This window comes from Nelusetta ayraudi, unplaced genomic scaffold (genome assembly GCF_046127955.1).
Source record: "Nelusetta ayraudi isolate G7.1 ecotype Tasmania unplaced genomic scaffold, CSIRO-AGI_Nayr_v1 ptg000017l, whole genome shotgun sequence".
NCBI lineage: Eukaryota > Metazoa > Chordata > Actinopteri > Tetraodontiformes > Monacanthidae > Nelusetta > Nelusetta ayraudi.
Genome location: NW_027466067.1, coordinates 2131116 through 2150253, shown reverse-complemented (window position 1 = coordinate 2150253; position 19138 = coordinate 2131116). Strand labels below are relative to the sequence as shown.

General features: G+C 42.8%; 2 protein-coding genes across 3 annotated transcripts; both read right to left on the bottom strand.

The window, feature by feature from the left end:
• Positions 1-1184: 1184 nt before the first annotated feature.
• mybl2b (v-myb avian myeloblastosis viral oncogene homolog-like 2b) lies at positions 1185-10442 on the bottom strand. Its single transcript, XM_076024664.1, has 15 exons — positions 10171-10442; positions 9648-9744; positions 9443-9514; positions 9270-9362; positions 7543-7763; positions 5684-5816; positions 5535-5594; positions 5161-5382; positions 4180-4452; positions 3897-4039; positions 3305-3404; positions 3104-3214; positions 2650-2766; positions 2386-2517; positions 1185-2067 (listed from the first exon to the last, which is right to left on the bottom strand). The coding sequence occupies exons 1-15, from the start codon at positions 10194-10196 to the stop codon at positions 1939-1941; spliced, it is 1929 nt and encodes a 642-aa protein (XP_075880779.1). The 5' UTR covers positions 10197-10442; the 3' UTR covers positions 1185-1938.
• A 2127-nt stretch (positions 10443-12569) lies between these two features.
• Positions 12570-18627, bottom strand: ift52 (intraflagellar transport 52 homolog (Chlamydomonas)). Of its 2 annotated transcripts, none has more exons than XM_076024678.1 (13): positions 18074-18627; positions 17294-17381; positions 16782-16911; positions 16588-16663; positions 16203-16274; positions 15969-16095; positions 15275-15358; positions 15113-15181; positions 14716-14870; positions 14446-14533; positions 13109-13217; positions 12869-13014; positions 12570-12793 (listed from the first exon to the last, which is right to left on the bottom strand). In XM_076024678.1, exons 1-13 carry the CDS (start codon positions 18190-18192, stop codon positions 12761-12763), a joined length of 1296 nt encoding a protein of 431 aa, XP_075880793.1. In that variant the 5' UTR covers positions 18193-18627; the 3' UTR covers positions 12570-12760. The 2 variants fall into 2 exon arrangements, with proteins under 2 accessions (XP_075880793.1, XP_075880794.1); XM_076024679.1 differs by having other exon boundaries at positions 16782-16942; positions 18074-18110.
• Positions 18628-19138: the final 511 nt, after the last annotated feature.

Below are 19138 nucleotides of genomic sequence, written 5' to 3'. Positions count from 1 at the left end.
GCGTTGAACTGCCGACTGTGAGGTTTATTACAAGCACATTATATTACCTTGTACATATGCAATGCCGTCGTTACCAGTGACGCGCAGTGAGGTATGGGGTTGGGGAGGCACTGACTCAAAAGTCAGATTTACAAACATACAATATGATGCTGATAGAACAGCTTCAATTCTGGGTGTTATCCCATTTTTAATTAAATTGAAAAACATTTTAAACACACCACTGTATAATGCAGGATAGTATATCTTACCTTTACTTGTAAATGAAATCCATACATTCAAATCCAGACATTGTCACATGTTGAAAATGAGACATTTCTTATTTTAGAAATCAAATCCTCCATTTTCAGGGCAAAAAATGATTGTAGTTTGCACAGCAGTTTTTGTTGTTGTTGTTGTTGTTGTATTGTTTTTTTCTTTTGCAAGAGTTTACCGGTCCAGGTGATGAACTCTAGGCCCACTATCGCCCCCTTCTTTGAGGCAGCGGCACTGACAGCCTCAAGGCATGCCTTTTACTTGTGGCTGCGGCAACAAGCACGCGCCATTGGCACGCGCTCGATACAGTTTGTGGGGGATTGCGCAATCAGCGTGGAGGCTCTACCTGTCTGCCTCACTTCTCGTCTGTCCGTTGTCATTTGAACAGGAAATACAGAATTACAGCGATTTTGACAATGAAAACTATGAAAATATATAGGAACCACACCAAAATTACATTGAACGCATAGACCAGAGGACAAATTATATATATATATATACATATATATACATATATATATACATATATACATACATATATATATATACATATATACATACATATATATATATACATATATACATACATATATATATACACATATATACATACATATATATATACACATACATATATATATATATACACATACATATATATATATACACATACATATATATATACATACATATATATATATATATACATATATATATACATACATATATATACATATATATATATACATACATATATACATATATATATATACATACATACATATATACATATATATATGTGTGTGTGTGTGTGTGTGTGCGTACATACATGTACATATCCACATTTTTTTGCAAAACTTTTAGCACATTTTATTTTAAATGTCAATCTACCAACTCTGAATCTGATACATTAATCTTACAACGGTAAAATGTTCTTTGAACAAGGTGGCTTTTTATTTTCTGACAGTAAAAACAATCAATACCTCATATCTACAACAATATAGCCAAGACCTTTGCAAGCACTACCAAGTATTAGCAACATGACTGTTTGATGTTCAGCTTTCAGGCCTCCAACACATCCCAACTCCCTGGTAACAGTGTGCAGTTTTGAACAGCAGCACCAAAAATGAGTCCAACGTTGATTGGCTAGTGCGTGCTGCGGAAACATCGCACTTCCAGCAGGTATCCAGTTTTATCTGTCTGACCCCGTCACTCCTAATGTCTTGAAATTAATCCCATATCTTACATGAACAGATTACCAACGAGATCACTCTTGCAGCACACTCAGTTTACAACACAAATTGGTGCAACTTAAGCATAGCATTTCCAAAACTTTAAAAACGGTTTAATTACACACAAACTATTACATTACGGACAAATTATGGCATGTAAATGTTTTTCGAGGCGTTGACTCGAGTATATGCATCTGTGATTCTCGATTATGGCATTTGCAATTCTTTTCAAACACAGTTATGTCAGAGAAATTCTTTTCTGTCACTTTTTTAAAGTCTCGACTGAGGCCACCGGTTTGGGACCACATTTAAAAAGAGCGTCTCTTGCGGATTTTTACTTGCAGGCCTTGATTGCTAACAATATACTGGGATGCCACATAAAAACACAAGTCCTTGGCGTGTTCCTTCTTTCCACTGAAAACTACATGGTGAGGAAGGTGAGGAGAAGACTGTTTCAGGGCAGAGCCAGAGCCAGACTGGGAGTGTGAGACTTGAGCGAGCGAAGGTATTGCCGGGCTTTCTCCGTCATGATTCGCTGGTCTTTAGTTTGCCCACAGACGACCGTCTCCCATTCTTTTGACATCTGCGACAAAAGAAAAGTTCCAAAATCAACACAATAAAGTGTCCTTAAAGTCCTTAAACTTGTTGATATCAAGTATTATGTATATACAATAACTGTTAATAATCAAACTGTTCATAAAATGAAAATATCTTGCTTTTTCCTTTTTATTCAAAAAAAGTTATTTTTATTTATTTTTAATATAGATAATTTTTACTTCTATTTGCACTACTTTTTGTTTATGTAATTATGCAATTTTCTCCAACGTGGGATTAATAAAGGTGTTGTATTCTATCCTATTATATTCTAAAGAAAAAAAGAAAAAAAAGAGGTGGCACTTGCAGGAAGTGGTTGTTGCACGCTGGGAAAAATGGCGCTGTCACTGGGACCCAATAGGAAGCCCTGATCCAGGATGTTTTCATGCTGCTTGCTGCAAACTGACAAGGAGCTGAGCGGAACCAGCACAGGTTCTTCCTGTCGGGCAACACAGACAGGAAAGAAAAGTAAGAGAAAAAGATAAACATAAAAATGAATTTTGTGATGACAAAGATTAATTCTTAAATATGAATGTTTTTTTCGGGGGGTGGCTAGGAAATGAAAGCTTACCATGATGCTGTTTTTAATTTCAGTTCTGAGCGACTTGCGTCTGGATTTGGGCATCACCTGGCAGTCCGCCACATCCAGGGCCAAAGACTTGCGCACTTTCTTCATTGGAGCCCGATGCTAACGCAACAAGAGACAAGCCAAACAAGACACACAATGCAGCTTAAAAATTAAAAAAAATCAACCAGAATTCAAAACACAAATTACTCATAATAGTTCTGAGAAAATGTGTAATATTTTGATGCAGACAAAAAAAAAAGACCATCGCAATGTGGTTTGACACAAACTGTGATAGTTGATATAACCTGTTTGGCACTTACATGAGGCATAGTTTCAAACAAATGATTGCTTGTATTAGACGTGGGATTTTTTATTTATTTATTTATTTTAAACCTGAAATTTTAACCTGAGGTTATTGAAACCATATCAAATGGAGCTTGGAGCGGACTAATCTCACCATGGTTTTGCGGCGCTGCTCGGGGGGCGTAGCCTGGGCCACCACCAGGTCAATGCCGGTGTCTCTCAGGATGACCTCGTTGATGTCGTCCTCCAGGTTCGGAGTCTGCGGCTGAGACCACGACAACACAGCGGGGCGTTACCACGACAACGACACAGCAGCGACACCAGCGTAAAGCCCCGTAAACCTCCTGCAGCTCACCAGCGGCTGTAGCGGGCCATACTTCTCCATGGCGCTCTTGAACGGCGTCGGGGTGCGCGGCAGTGTGCACAGCTCTGACTTGTGGTTGGGCGTGATGAACCTGTGTGACAACACAGCCTGAGCACTTCTTAAACTATGATACAATTGAAAGCCAAAATGTCCATTACTGTTGTCAATATTCCAATAGGTAAAGTGTGTAAAATGAAATAAATATATTAATAAGAGCGTAGACTCACAGAACAATAAAAGTAATTTGGTTTTCCTCCCCTTAGAACAGTTCTTATTTATATATAAGAATACAATTAGAACAAGGGTCTTGCTCGAAGATAGATTCTCAGAAGGTGGAGGAGGGATCCTGGTTTGTGTGTGCAGGCCAACGAAGTTCACTTGCAAACTCAGGAAGGGTAGTGAGCGAATGAGCGCTGCAATGTAAAATCTACTTGATGTTGCTTTTTTTCCTTCCAAATCTCAAAATATTACACACTGGACCTTTAACATCTCGACTGAATTAAAACAAGGAAAAAAAAATCACAAATAACAGGACTGGACTTCAAAAGGTGAAGTGGCACTACTGGTGGGAGGGGTAACTCACGCAGAGTTCTCCTTCTGGGTGAGAGGGGTCTTGTCCCTCTGCAGTGGCGTGCTCAGTACGGCCTTCTGGCTGCACACTGGTGTGGAGGTGAGCGACGGGTTCTCCAGGTCGTGAGAGTCCTGCTTGGTCCACATGTTGAGGAACTGGAACAAGACCAAGTCCCCGATCAGCAGATTCCCCCCTCCGGGTGACACCACCACCATTACCCCCCCGCCATCCTTCCGGCCTGACCCCCCTTCTCCACCACCACTACCTCTACCATGGACTGGGTGACAGCACCTACCTGGGAGGGTGAGAAGGGCAGGGACTTGACAGGTGTGCTCTTGGGGGTCATGGAGCTGTTGGTGTCGGGCGACAGCGCGATGCGCCGGCGGCTGCGGTGGCTGAGGATGGATGGCGGCGTAATGCCCCCGGGCGAGATGGGGATGAGCTCGCCCTTGTTGCTTTTGCTCAGCTCCTGCAGGGCGCTGCCCTCTAGCCGGAACTGATGGCGCTCCGGGCTGCAGCTGTCCTCGGCCAGGTCGAAGGCCGCCAGGTTGCACCAGCCCTCCAGGTCCTGGTTGCAGACAAGCAGGCATCACACTCATTTTCTCTGAAAAAACCTTTCCGTGACATTCCATGAAATTTACTTGGAATGTCAATTCAGAACTGTCACACTTAAAAGGTCCAGTGTGTATTGGGCCTGATGTATGATTTGTACACGAGTAAAATCTTAGCATACTGCTAATACTGTAAATACATTAATAAAAGTGTATACTCACAGTACATTAAAAGTCATTTGGTTTTCCTACCCATAGAAAGGTTCCTATTTGTTTAAGAATGTACATACAGTATGGATGAGAATCATATTTTAAGGGTGAATACTTGCGCCCTCAAATAAATCAACAAAGAGGAGGGTGGACAAGATATGCATGTATGATTTCTGTGAGGTTGCCGGCAAGCTCGGGATAGGGAGGGTGAGCGAAAGAGTGCTGCAAACTAAACTGTAAGCACAGATTTCACTGTTTCTTCTCAAAATCTTCAAATATGACACACTTCGTTACGTGAGGGTGGAAAAACAGACAGTTGCTGATTCTTAAGGAGCACGGACAAATTTCAAGACTTTTCCAGGCCTGGAAAATGGCATTTGTGAATTCCATGTCTTTTTCAGGTTTTCCATGACGGTGGGAACACTGACAAAGTGACTGTGGCAAAAAAAAAAAACAAAAAAACAAAACCCAACGTGCTCACTGGTGAGCGACACAATCAGGAATCACACACATACCCCTTCCACCATGTCAAGCACTTCCTTCAGGACCGGACCGGCAGGGGAGAGGAAACCGGAGCTGTCCACCACCCAGCTGGACAGGCTCATTTCTCCCGAGGTGGAGTCCGTTTCAGACCCAGGACTCAGGGTGGCTTTCGGAGGGGTGACAACCTTAGACGTTCCCACTTCATTAGCGGTGACCTTGACCGGTTGAGCATCAGCAGGTGCAGGTTTGTTGAACTGGAGGGAATCACAAACGTGTAGATGGCACAATATTAAAAAACACAAATTTGTATCAGTTAACGCATGGATTTTTCTAGAGAAAGCTTATTCAACCCCTCCCCGCACTTCATTCAGGTCTCTAAAAGGATTTTTTTCCCTCTTTCACTTACTGAAAGACATGTGCCCTCCACTGGCGACTTGTCAGCAACATCATGCGAGGAACTCGACACCTGCTGTGTAGGAGGAAGGAAGAAGACAACATTTCTAAAGCATTGTGTACACCCTCATATGACCCAATCGGGCAGCAGAGTCAGCCGACCTGCACATCCTTGTTGACGCGAGCCAACAGCTCGTCCAGCTCATTGGGCCTGATGACCTCGCCGGCGTAGAAGCCCATCTCCAGCTTGCGCTTGATGGTTGAGTTCCAGTGGTTCTTCACAGCGTTGTCGGTCCTGCCAGCACAAGATACCGTCACATAGAGTCCTGCACTGGATCCAATGGAATTCCCAGAAAAAGATGGTTTGCGGGTGGTGTCTCAGAACATTCTTTTCCCCGATTGCGGGTTTTAGATAAACACATCCAAATTTGGAAAAGGTAAAAGACAACTACAGTGGGGCAAAAAACTGTTTGCCAGCCTACGATTCTGCAAGTTGTCCACTTAAAAAGATGAGGTCTGTAATGTTCATCATAGGTACACTTCAGCTGTGAGAGACAGAATGTAAAAGAAAAATCCAGGAAATCACAATGTACGATTTGTTAAGAATTAATTTGTATAATGGTGCAGAAAATAAGTACTTGATCAATAACAAAAGTTCACCTCCATACTTGTATACTTGTACATGTAATGTAACCCTGGTTGGCAATGACAGAGGTTAAACGTTTCCGGTAGGTCTTCACCAGGTTTGCACACACTGTGGCTGGTATCTTGGCCCATTCTTCCTTGCAGATCTTCTCAAGAGCTGTGATGTTTTGGGGCTGTCGCTGGGCAACACAGACTTTCAAATCCCTCCACAGATTCTCTACTGGATTGAAATGCTTTTTATATTGCCATTCCTTCATTGTCTGGGCAGTGTTTTCGGGATCACTGTCACGCTGGAAGATCCAGCCACATTTCATCCTCAATGCGCTCACTGATGGAAGAAAGTGTTTGCCCAAAATCTCCCAAAACAGGGCCTCATTCATCCTTTCCTTAATACGGATCAGTCGTCCGGTCCCCTTTGCAGAAAAGCAGCCCCAAAGCATAATGTTTCCACCCCCATGCTTCACAGTGGGTATGGTGTTCATGGGATGCAAATCAGCATTCTTCCCCCTCCAAACACGACAAGTGGCGTTTATACCAAAGACTTCTACGTTGGACGATGTACATTCTACATAACAAGTTCAAACTGGTGCCATTTGTACAGGCCTATGATGAACATTACAGAACCATCTCATCTTTTTAAGTGGAACAACTTGCAGAATCAGTGGCTGCCAAATACTTTTTTGCCCCACCGTATCTTGGTCATTATTTACTCTCTGAGGATCATTGGTTTAGCCGTTGAAGCGTATTTTACCATCTAATAACAACTTGTGATTGGACGAGAAAATCAACACGGAAAGTCAACAAAGTCTGATAAGTGCCACTTTCAAAACAAATAACTCTTTAGGTATTTGGAAAATAAGAGAACTTAATTAAACGTACAACTATCACTTTGTAATGTTGCTGAAGTGTTTCCCTGATGGATTTAGTTTTCTCCTCCATGGGTCCTAAAAACACGTTACAGCTCTTAACTGCTGGAAGTCGCTCTAGTCTGCGTCTACTATTACACCTGTGAAGTTTCGTTACACAGATTAAGTGTTTAAAAGCGTTGGAGGAGAAGAACACAGGGGGTTGATGATAGAGCTGAAGTCAGGTTTTATTGGAGGAGCTGCTTCATTCAGCCTTCACTGAAGGCATATGCTGTTCAATATTCAGCCAGTATGACGCTACCACCGGGTTACGAGTTGTGTTTCAACAGGTCGGACCTGGTTGCGGTACTAAAGGGCCTGATGCACGGGTTTGCGGTTTGAATGCGGGTTTGTACCCCCCTGGGTCTGGTCGGGGTCAATCTGGAAAATTGGACAGGTGCAGGACTCTGCCGTCACACCCATCCTCCCCACAACCCAAGAGAGCAGCAGGGCTCCGAGCCCACGACTCACCTCCCAGGGAGCAGCTTGGCGATCTCGGCCCAACGGTTTCCCAGCAGGCAGTGGGCCTTGTAGATGACGAGGTCCTCCTCGGCTGTCCACGAGGACTTCTTCACGTTGGGATTGAGGTGGTTGTGCCAGCGTTCTCTGCACTGCTTGCCCAGCCTGCCCTTCAGGTGCCGGGCCACTATGGCCCACTGCTTGTTGCCATAACGATTTACCAGCTCTATGACCTGAACAACACAGGGAGAAGGTAGCATTTGGGTTACAACTCAGCCAGGTGTCAAACCCTGAACCACCCCAGTTGAAAGCTCATAGTTCAACTCAGGTAAAAGCCATCCCTTAAAAAGTAAAGCAAAAACAAAAACCGTTGAACAAAAGCTTTGGTTTTTAAATGAAATTATGGATTTCATAGTACATTTGTTACGTATTTACAGTGCACTATAGGATAACTGACTAACTGGTTTTCTGATGAATGGTTTTACTTCTCATGATATGATAATAATGTTTAATTTTTGATTCCTTCTCTTACTATTAATGTCAGTTTACTCTCTTTGTGAAGATTAACAGCTTTCTTTATATAGTTAGTTTCAAAACAGCATCTGCTACTGCATCAAATCTAAAGGTTGTTTAATCAAGAGAAAATAACCACAATCTCATCAGTATATGTATATATCTTCTAAAAGCAGCAGGTGCACCTTTACTCAGAAATGCAGTGTACAGCAGTAAATCTATGCAACAGATGCAATGAAGAATTGAAAACAGTTATGTCACTAAGCAAGTTCTAATTTTACATTTAGAATGGGTTCAAGGCAGAAAGTGACACACCAATGAACAATGTTTTCTTTTCTTCTGTTTTTCGACGTGCTATCATTGATAACCTATAACAATTTTTTTTAGGACTGTCAAAATGACCACAAAAGCTGCTAGTGCAACCTCTAGTTCAGACTTTTGCAGGCCTTCGGTATAAAGCTCAGCTATGTCTGTGCAAATTAACCTATGCTTGCTGCACCCCTCTACCTGGTGGGGTTCGTTATGCCGAAAAGGAAAAAACAGAAACTCTGTTCCTTAAATCTCTCAAATCTGTTGGTAAAGTGAAACCACCTGCACCAAAAGAGCTGAAACCCCTCCTTCAAGCAGTGAACAAGCTGGTCATCTCCACAGCTGAGTAGGAGTGTGGGTTTAGTCAGATGAACATTGTGAGCACAACTCGAAGCACCCTATAAGTAAAAAGTATGTCAGCCTTGCTTTATATCATGTGTGTTGACCCTCCACTCAAAATGTTCAAACCAGATGCCTATGTCAAATCTTGGCTTCAAAGTCATTGCTTGGCTAACAATCAGAAAGCAAAAACCCGAAACATTGTCGACAAAAAACATGATTACAACAGTCTTTGGAAACTTATACTGACACTTAAAACTGAGAAACCAAAAACTGTTCACCCCAGGGGAAAATGTTGGAAAGAAATTGTAAATTATGTCCTGTCTTTAAGAACACAAACGAGATAATTGTTTTGATTTTGCACCTAAAATAAACTTGGCTTGATTTGATTTGAGAGGATTCAGAAGTCTTATTTTCATGTTGACATGATGTTTCCGAAACATATCAGGTAAATAAAAACCTAGAAAAAAAATATGTCTGTGATTAAAGAATCCTGGAATATAATTGGAAACTAGAAGACATAATGAATTTAGTTCACGCTAAGCAAAAGTGCAGCAGCAGCAGCAGGTGTCACCAACCTTCTCATCCTCTTCTTTGGTCCATGCACCTTTGATCAGTTCTGGATCCAGGACCTTGAACCAGCGGTGCTGACACTGATGCTCGGTGTGAGTCTGCAGTCAAGATTCACGTGAAATAATGAATGAAGGTGGGCATTGTGAAACGGGTGGGGGCGGGGAAGAACCAGACTCACTGGCATGTAGCTGCCGATATATTTCCAGTCAGTGGTGCCCAGTTTCTGGACCAGCGCCTTCAGCTTCTCGTCCTACAAAGAAAATAAATACATGAATAATAGACGAGCCGAGAAACAACCTGTTGTTGTTGCTGCTGGTGGTGGTGCTGAGGTCCGCTGCCCGGGTGAACCATCACTTCCGGTACACTGTACGAGCCGCACTCACTTCCTCGTGGGTCCACTTTACTTTCACCTTGCCTCCGTCTTTGTGCTCGGCTCCGTCCAGCTCGGCGTCCTGGCTTGCGGACTCGTCTCCGTCCTCCCTGCAGCAGCGGGCGGCACAAAACAACACGGTCGGCCGTGAGCGGCGCGAAGAGCGGCAAAAGAGAGCAGTGGGCCTCGGGGGCGAGCCAGCCGAACCGCCGGGAGCGCGCCCTCGTTCTCAGCCACTAAAACCCACCAAGAACCAGTACGACCGTCGAGAATGGAAGGTTCTGGTGAAGTTCTGAAACGTTTCAACGTCATCAAAACAGCTTTTTTCTAACAGTCGGAACTTTCCCCCCCTATAGCAACGCAGCTTGATCGTGTTCATTTTCCGGGTGAAAGGGCGGCAAAGGGGACATAAATGAAACACAATAAACAATATAAAAGACCATTCCTAGTTTTTCCGATGTTGCTAGTTTAGTGCACTTAAAAACCTGGGATAAAAACTACACAGAATTTAGCAAAAACATGGACGAGTCAGTTACCCGCGCGGCCACCAGGACATTTCCATTGCCTTCTGTTTACGTCCAACACGTCGATCAATCCCGCCGTACTTTCACGTCATGTGCTAGTTTCAACGGTAGTATTTATTTTTCCCCCCCGATATCCCGATGTTGGTCCTAAACCCTGCCGTGGTGGCTGGCGGCGGCGGCTCGGTGCTCTGTCGGGGCCTGTGAGCAGCTGCAGCGGAGCGGCCGGGCGACTGGTCCGCGCTCGCAGATTTTCTATCTCGCGCCCTTCCCTCGCAGACGAACCGGTCGGTGACGTACTGCGCAGAAGACATGCGCGTCGACGATTGGAGATAGCGATCATGAACGAGGTGGATGTTCTCCTGTAATGGTAAACCTTGGCAATAGTGTTTGTTCCTGTTTTGTTATTGTCTTGTTGTCGTAGTTGTTGTTGTTTTGCTTCTTTTTTTTTTTTTTTGGTGGGGAATCTTTAGTTTCGTTGGACGTTGTTTTGCATTAGAGGGCCCATAGAGCATGCGCACTTCACACCATACCACTGTAACTACATCAGGCAATCAGAACGATCCGTGACGTCACGTTGGGAATAAAACAATTTTCTGGCGATTTTCTGGACTTTATAATTTTTTTTAAAGACTAAAAGACCATGACTAAAAGATCTACAATAGAAAAAATTATTATGAACCGCATTTTAAGTCCGAGGTCGTCCTGTCTGTTTTAAAGGAATTTATGTTTGTATTGCGGTCCAATGGGGAAAAATGTTTTTAGGGCCACATGGGATTTTTATATATGTGTGTTTTATATATGTGTGTGTATATATAAACATATACATATATATATATATATATATATATATATATATATATATATATATATATATATATATATATATATATATATATATATATATATATATATATATACATATGTATATTTTTTTTAAAATATTTTTTTTATTTTATTTATTTATTTATTTTTTTTATGGTGCTTTAGAAGGTAACCAGACCTCGAGGAGCCGTTCAAAAGACTGTGGCTCTTCATTATATACATTTATTTACAGTCAACCACGAGTAAGTCGTTTTGATCAGGGAAGCAATCAATTATTCATATGGATTGGAATAATTCATACTTACATCTCTGACCAATATGGTGAGAATGATTCTGAAATATTGATTAGAATTTCATTTGTTGGGCGTGTTCATTGTAAACATGCCAAAAAGGTGCACATGCTTTGACAGTGAGTTTTGCCTCGCCTAAAAAAAAAAAAAGTGGCATAATAAACAGTACACAGGTAAACAGTAACACAGGTTTTAACTTTTATGCACTACAACTTTACGTTATATTGTAAAAGTGTATGTATATATTATATATATATATATACACACACACATATATATACATATACAACATATATACACATGAATGACGTGCGTGTGCATACATATGTGTGTATATGTGTATATATATAAATATATATATATACACATATACAACATATATACACATGGATGATGTGTGTGCATATATATGTGTATGTAATTTTTGGGCAAGATAACTTGACATGTTATGGAAAATCATGCCTTTCATTAAAGACTTAAATCAAAAGAAAGACTTAATGACTTAAAATGTGTATTTATTGTAATTTATTATATTTGTTTGATGTTGTTGCATTTGGCCAACACACGAGTGTTTGTGACAAGAATCAAAAGATTTGCCCAGCATAGATTAGATATTCACTGCATGCAAACGTTTGGCAAGATATTCATATTAAATCATTGTCCCTGGCCTGCCCCTTTGAGCAGACATAGCTGCCACAAGTGAGTCAGCAGGACCCCAGTCTCCCCATACTTACCCCCCTCCCTGTCCCAGTGAAGAAGGTGATCACTGATAATGACATGCCTTTTAGCACTATTATAGAACCATACTGTATTTTTTAAGTTTTGTAAAGCTTTTGACAAACACTGCGCAAAGGGGGCCCATTTGTTTTTGTTTTTTTCTGTCAACGTATGTGTCCCAATCCGGGGGTAAATAAGAGGCGACGCCACTTTCTGGGTTGTTTTAAATTTAAAACTCATGCATCAAAGTCAGGCATTACAAAAAATGTGTTTGTGAATCTGCTAAAATCTCTTTCTCTTCCTCCTGTTGAGCACCTGTTCTACCTGCAGGTGGATCAAATAACAAACAAAACCCCACCAAGTTTAAAACCCCCGCAGCAGCTGCACTAGTACTGCTGGTAGCCTTGGATAAAGCTCACACCAAGTAAGACAAACAAGTTGATTGGCAAGGCAAATTTTATGTCTTTGAATATTTTTGTTTGCTTGTTTTCACTGTAGTGGCGCGACTGTTATAAATATGGTTCTTATGGGAGGTGAGGGCATGGCTTGGTGGGCTTAAAGAGAAAGTAAGCAATTACTCAGTAAATTCCAAAACTTTATTTGCTGAAGCATGATTATTTTTAAAATAAGTCTACACTGATTTTAAAAACAAAACTAGAAACTTCTTATATAAATTCAGCAGCTAGTTTATATACAGGTATTGCAGCAGTTCATTTTCTTCATTGCCTGCTTTGTCCAGATCTGTGTTCGGTGAAGTTAAGTTGTCGTCTTTCTCAGGACAGTGGAGTGAATCTGGCGTTGTGCTCCTGCAAGTGGGAACAAGATCTTTGGAGATATTTTTCACTGTCTATTTTCACATGTCAGAGTTATAAAGTTCTCACCTGATTGAGTTTCTTGAACTCTACAACCTGGAAGAAAACATGCTCCAAGATGTGCTTGGCGTCCCGCTGATCTTTGGCAAGCTTGGGAGTTACGCCCAGGATCTCGCCGCACTTCCGCACGTAAAACTCCAGGTCGTCGTCTGTGCCTGCGTGCCGTTGGATGCAAGACACGCAGATATAACAGCTGCTGGACGTGAACGGTCTGGCGATGAAGGTCAACGCGTGAGATAATGAACTTGCATTTGTTGGTGAGCTGCGCCAGGCGAACACTCTCGGAGGAGAAGGACTCGTCCAGATCAAACAGTTCCAGCATGGGTGGTGGCAAATCGCTCAGTGCTGGAGGGAAAACCTGGGGGGAAAAAAAAAAATGACTAAAGCATTTCATGCATGCATTCACTCACGCATGATGATAGAAACCTCTGAATAACATCAACTCATACAGACAAGAGGTGGGAAGTAACAATGTACAAATACTTTGTTACTGTACAGTAGAATTTTCAAGTATCCGTCCTTTACTTATTTCTTTTTCTGACTACACTATACTTTTACCCCCTACATTTGTCCACAAAATGTACTTTCTCCTCCTTACATTGGAAAAACATGCAGGTTACTTATGAGTTTAAAAGTGTCTAAAAGACACAAATTCTGTTAAAGGAACCGTAATTTTCGGACTATAAAGCGCACTTGAATATAAGCCGCAGCAGCTAAATTTAGGGGGGAAAACAAATGTGTACATATACAAGGCGCACTGGACTATAAGACCGCAGGTGTTTGGACAGGAAACGGGTCCGTGGAGCGGATCGGTTCGGCGGCTGTGAGCCTGCGACTCTGGACTCGCACCGCGGATCCTGTTTGCGGGGGCCTGCTGGTCACCTCGGTTAATTGGTATGGTGTCGGACCAGAACTCGAGGCAGCGACGCACCGGAGCTCACAAAGACAGAGCGCATAAAGACAAGAGAACATACAGACGAGAGCCAAAACAGAAAAGTTGCGCACTGAACCCACTGAACACACGTCGAACCGCTGTCACTTTTTTTTCATGCGCACTGGAACCATTAAAGTCGCTTCATGAACACTGAACCCAGAAACCACCTGTCACTGTTCATCACTTCATCGCTTTAGCACTTCCTGCTAAAGCGCCCCGCGGCGGGTGAAGTAAAATCCACAGAAAAGTCGCACCTTTGCATAAGCCGCATAGTTCAAAGCGTGGGGGAAAAGCAGCGGCTTGTAGTCCGGAAAATATGGTAATTTGTTTGTGAATTCGTTAAAAGTTGCTGTTGCTTGAAGTGGAGCTATCTAAATGACGGTGTTGTGTAGTTAATTATAAAACTTGATCATATTTTAGAGTGAGATTATTTTAGAATTCCTGGGCTTATCAACAAATGTACTGTTGCATTAATTGCCAAAAAAGGTAATAATGTTTACCGTTTACTTAAGTACATTTCAGAACCTGTACTTTGAGTAAAGGAGTCCAATCAGTACTTTGACTTGTGCCAGTGTTTTATCCGTACTTTTACTTAAGTACAGAATGTGAATATTTTTGCCAGCGCTTATACAGACTTGGCTGATAAACTCACAGCAGGCTGAAGTTGAGGCAGTGGTGTCTCAAACTGAGGTGTGATCAGCTGGAGTGGCTCGTGTTTGACATTAAGCTGCTTGTAGGCACTGCAGACAGACAGAAAGACAGAGACAGAGAGACAGACAGACAGAGAGAGAGAGAGAGAGAGAGAGAGAGCGAGAGCGAGAAAGACAAAACAGATAGGTTTTAATGTTCCAGAACAATGAAACAACACCGTTATCATTATTGCCATCACAATTATAGGTTGCATTTTTTTCATCATCCTGACTTGATGACTTGGGGTAAGGAGTCCGTGGACAGGTTGAACAGCGACGTGTCGAAGAGCGAGGTGAAGTCTCGAGGGTTCTCGTCTCCTTCCTGCAAACACACCCTGAGCTGTTGGGACAAGCAGCCCGTATCTGGAAGCATGTTGTAGTCTGTGATCTGGAGGGTCAAGAGCAGCTCGTTACAGGACGGGTATAGTTTGAAAAAGCCCCTCCCCCACCCCTTCTTTCTGTTTGTCTCTCCTGAGAGTCCAAAGTGGTGACAAAAGGCACTATCCCAGAACGCTAGGACACACACACACACACACACACACACACACACACACACACACACACACACACACACACACACACACACACACACACACACACACACACACACACACACACACACACACACACCTCTGGGTCTTCTGCGTCAATCTGGTTGAGCAGGACTCCGTCGGTCATGAGCCACTGCAGCAGAACGTCCTGGAAGCACAGAGCACCACAGACCTGGTTGGAAACCAAGTCTGACGCCTCATCGTAGGTTTTTCAAAAAAGAAAATAAGGTAGTGGACGCACCATGATCTGACTGTTTTCCTCTTTGCCGATGTACTGGTCACTGAACATATGGCAGGAGCCCAGAACTGCCAGTTTGCCGGCCTCCTGTACAGAGACACATAATTGGCTGCTGAGTTATGGTGGATTTATGGAGCAATGGACGTATTATAAGAACTGGATACTGGACTGGCAATATGGTGGCACAGCAATTGTTAACTAGTGGCCAGTCGAGGTACTGCAGGTAAAAAACCCATATGGCCCAAATTGCATTTTTCCCCATTAGACCACAATACAAAAAATAAACTCCTGTAAAACCCTCTGACCTGAAACGCAGTTCATAATAAATCTTTCTATTGTAGATTGTAAAGACCTAGTTTTTTTAATCAAAAAATAATTTAAAAAAAAATCATAAAGGGCAGAAAAATGCCAGAAAAGAGTTTAAGATTTCCAGCATGACGTCACATCATTGTACGTTGCTGCTGTGTCTCAGCTCCTTGTGATGTATCCTGCTTGCTTGCAGATGTATCCTGATGTATCATAGGAGTTACAAAGGCATGATGAGAAGCGCAATATGCTCTATGGGAGCCCTATAATGGGGAGAAGCCAAAAACTTTTTCGGTGCTTGGTGAACAACTACATTGAAATGACTGGGGCCGCCATATATGTGTGTGTGTGTGTGTGTGTGTGTGTGTTGGGTGAATGGGGGGAATCTGACCTTCCCCTGATAGAAGGCCAAGACGGGCCTGTTGAGAGGGAAGCACACAGAGCCGGTGGACAGGACAGCCACGGCAGGTTTCATCACAGTCAGCGTGGCTCCGTATGGGTACACGAAGGTTAGAGCCCTGTGCACAAGGAGGTCAGGAACAACTACACAACAACAACATCCAATACACGAGGAGCAGTTTTTTTTTTCATGTGTGTGGGAGGAAGATGGAAGCGAACGGCTTACTGCGTATTGTTCCCAACGTTCTCGTCTTCAATGATCCCCGTCAGCGCTTTTCCAGCCGCTCTGCTTATTTCTCTAAAACATGGAGAAAAAAAACAACAAAAGCCATTTAATATAATCAGAATCAGAAGCCTTTATTATCGTTGTAAAGAGAGCGTACAACAAAATTGGAGGTGCTACTCCTCCTTGGTGTTTGAAGAATGTTAAAATTCAATAATATAAAAAAATAAGTATATTACAAAACATAAAAAAAATTGTGCAAGAATAATTTAAAACACATCGCACAAGGAAAAAAAGAATAGTGCAACGTACAAACAAATGACAGGAGAGGATTGAACAGTGCAACATGCAAAGATGGACAGATGATCAATGTGACACCCAAACCAACCTATTAAGCACGCCGTTAGACACCAGTGCCTCTTTGGGATGGAAATATTTGTAGTACACGTTCCTCACGACAGCGTCTGTGGCAAAACACAGCAACAAAATGGGGCGGAGGAGGAGAATGAGGAGGTGGGGGGTTAACGTTGACGCAACGGAAACAGACCAAACTTTTAAAGTGTGTGAGGTGACGAGCCGCACCACTATTGACCATGATTCCGTACTCCTCCAGCAGGAAGTTGATGTTGGTGTCATACTTCAGTTCTCCACCTTCGCCGAGCATCACCAGGACATTTCCTCCTCCATCCAAGTAGTGTTTTAACGCCTCCAGCTGGAAGTAGGAATTATTTCATACCATGGGGCTGCTCCGGGGGAACGAGGGAAAATGTTCTTTTCTTTTTTTGAAATACATATTTCACTTGATGACATGGTGGTGCAGTGGTTAGCTTGACGCTGCCGCCTCGCAGCAAGAAGGTGGTGGGTTCAATTCCCGGGGTCTCTTGGGGCCTTTCTGTCTGACCGTAGGTGTGTGTGTGTATGGTTGTTTGTCTCAATGTGGTTTTGAGATGATCTGGTCACTTGTCTAGGGTCTTATAACAGCTGGGAGATACTCCAGCAGACCCCCGAGACCCTGAGTTTAGGTGGAAGCGGGTATTGAAAATGGAAGGATGGATGGATGGATGGATGGATGGATATTTCACTCGACTCATCACCTCTGACGCTGTGAACTTCTCTCTCGGCCCTGCAGTGATCCACAACTTGACACCTTTCAGTTTCTCCGCAGTGACCTCATCCTTCAAACTAGAGGAGACATCAATTAGCCATCATGGAGTTGTTTTATATCGCAACTAATGCTCGAAAACGACATTGAGCTAACTGGACAGGTCTTGGCTTTCGAGAGAACCTTCACCTGCCCCCCTCCATACATACATCCTGTGTAGGTCATAATAATGACCTACACAGGATTCACAACATAAACATCTTTGCGGAGCCCCTTCAGGAAAAATACCACCTCCGAGTTTGTTTTGCTCCACCTTGGCGGTTAAACACGTGGTTACCCTCAAAAAAAAAAAAGAAAAAAGAAAAAAAAGAAAACAAGAAAAGTTGGTTAAGAAACCTATTAGCTGAGAGGCAAAACGTCTCCAAAACACACAAAAAACCAAACACTCAGGGTATAGAGAATCGTCCCACACAAAATTGAGGACTTTTTTAAAAAAGAAGTGAGGTCACTTAAGGCTAACTCCACTACGTGCACTTGTTTCTCGTAATCTGCTTACTTTTTATATATTTAATTCTGCCTTAAACATATGCGTTTTATATCTGTTGAAAAGAGCTCCTTAATCTCAATGATATCTTCCTGGTTAAAAATAAATAAATAAATAAATAAATAAAATATATATATAAAATAAATTATCGCAAGTGCAGTCCACCAACACTGGCCGGAGGGGCACTCAGGGGCACAAGGTAGTTGTTTGGTTCGTGTTCCATCTCACCTTTGAATTTTCCACTGAGATCGGAGTCTTTTCTGCAGGGATTTGAATCCGTTGCTGGTGGAAAACAGCTCCGTTTTGGACACATTAAAGACGACCGTGTTGTGCTCCTCCTTCTCCATGGCCGAGCAGCTGCAGTCTAGCCTCCCCTCTCTCCCTTTCCGACCTCCAGGTCAAATCATCTCGGTCCCTCCTTTATTTACAGGAGATGCGTAGCAAACTACTGGCCGATGGTCACCTCGCTGTCGTCGTTTGGCACCTTCGTCACAAACTAATAATTCGAGGACACGATAAAAACCAACAACACACAAAGTAAAGTAAAACAAATCAACAATACCGTCAAAGCGTTAGCTCATAGCCGACAAGCTAACGGCGCCTAGCAACGGAGGTTGACGCTTCAACGGCTTGACCAAGCAAATGGCTTTGATGGCGGACAGAGAGATGGTCATGACGTCACAGTAGATGACGTAACGGCACCTCGCGTCTCGCGGTCACCGAACTTGTCACAACCCACCCTGTCGCAACCCGATGTGAGTACCTGTCCGAAGTGAGTCGCGCATGCGCAGTAGGTGCGGAAGTGAAAAGCGCATGAGCGGATTTATTGCTGCGTCTCAATTCAGGGTCTGCACCATAGACATAATAAATGAACCATTTATGAGCCTTTGTTATGTCTATGGTCCCATGTGCTTACCGGGGAGGCGGGTTTTGTGTCCTTCTCGGACAGGTCCTTCGGAGGACGCTTCCTAACGAAGGATGCAGACCCTGAGTTGAGACACAGCCCTCGACCGTTTTGCGGTGAGTGTCCGGAAAACGAAACTACAGAGAACTTTAATTGAACGACGCATGAGTTTTGCAGTTTTTAACCACAGTTTTGAGCTGTATCAATTCAATTCAATGTTTTTATTTATTTTTTTAAAGTTTTATATTGAGCAGAGATAAATAGAACTTAAAAACGCGTTGAGTGTCTCAAACTGCCATTGAACAGTAGATGGTGCCACATTAAACGTCAGTGAATAATGTATTATTTCTCACCACTCACTCTTTACCACTGTTTTGTTTGGAAATACT

Bases quoted from the DNA above. Each gene is read 5' to 3' on its own strand.
- mybl2b (XM_076024664.1), bottom strand. From the start codon at position 10,196: ATGGAAATGTCCTGGTGGCCGCGCGG. The intron at 7,764-9,269 runs GTTGGTGACACC...TGTGTTGTTCAG, and splicing joins CCAAAGAAGAGGATGAGAAG to GTCATAGAGCTGGTAAATCG. The intron at 2,518-2,649 runs GTAAGCTTTCAT...GTTGCCCGACAG, and splicing joins AAATTAAAAACAGCATCATG to GAAGAACCTGTGCTGGTTCC.
- ift52 (XM_076024678.1), bottom strand. From the start codon at position 18,192: ATGGAGAAGGAGGAGCACAACACGGTCGTCTTTAATGTGTCCAAAACG. The intron at 16,912-17,293 runs GTGATGAGTCGA...TCCTACTTCCAG, and splicing joins AGAAGTTCACAGCGTCAGAG to CTGGAGGCGTTAAAACACTA. The intron at 13,015-13,108 runs GCAAGTTCATTA...AACGGCACGCAG, and splicing joins GGCGCAGCTCACCAACAAAT to GCACAGACGACGACCTGGAG.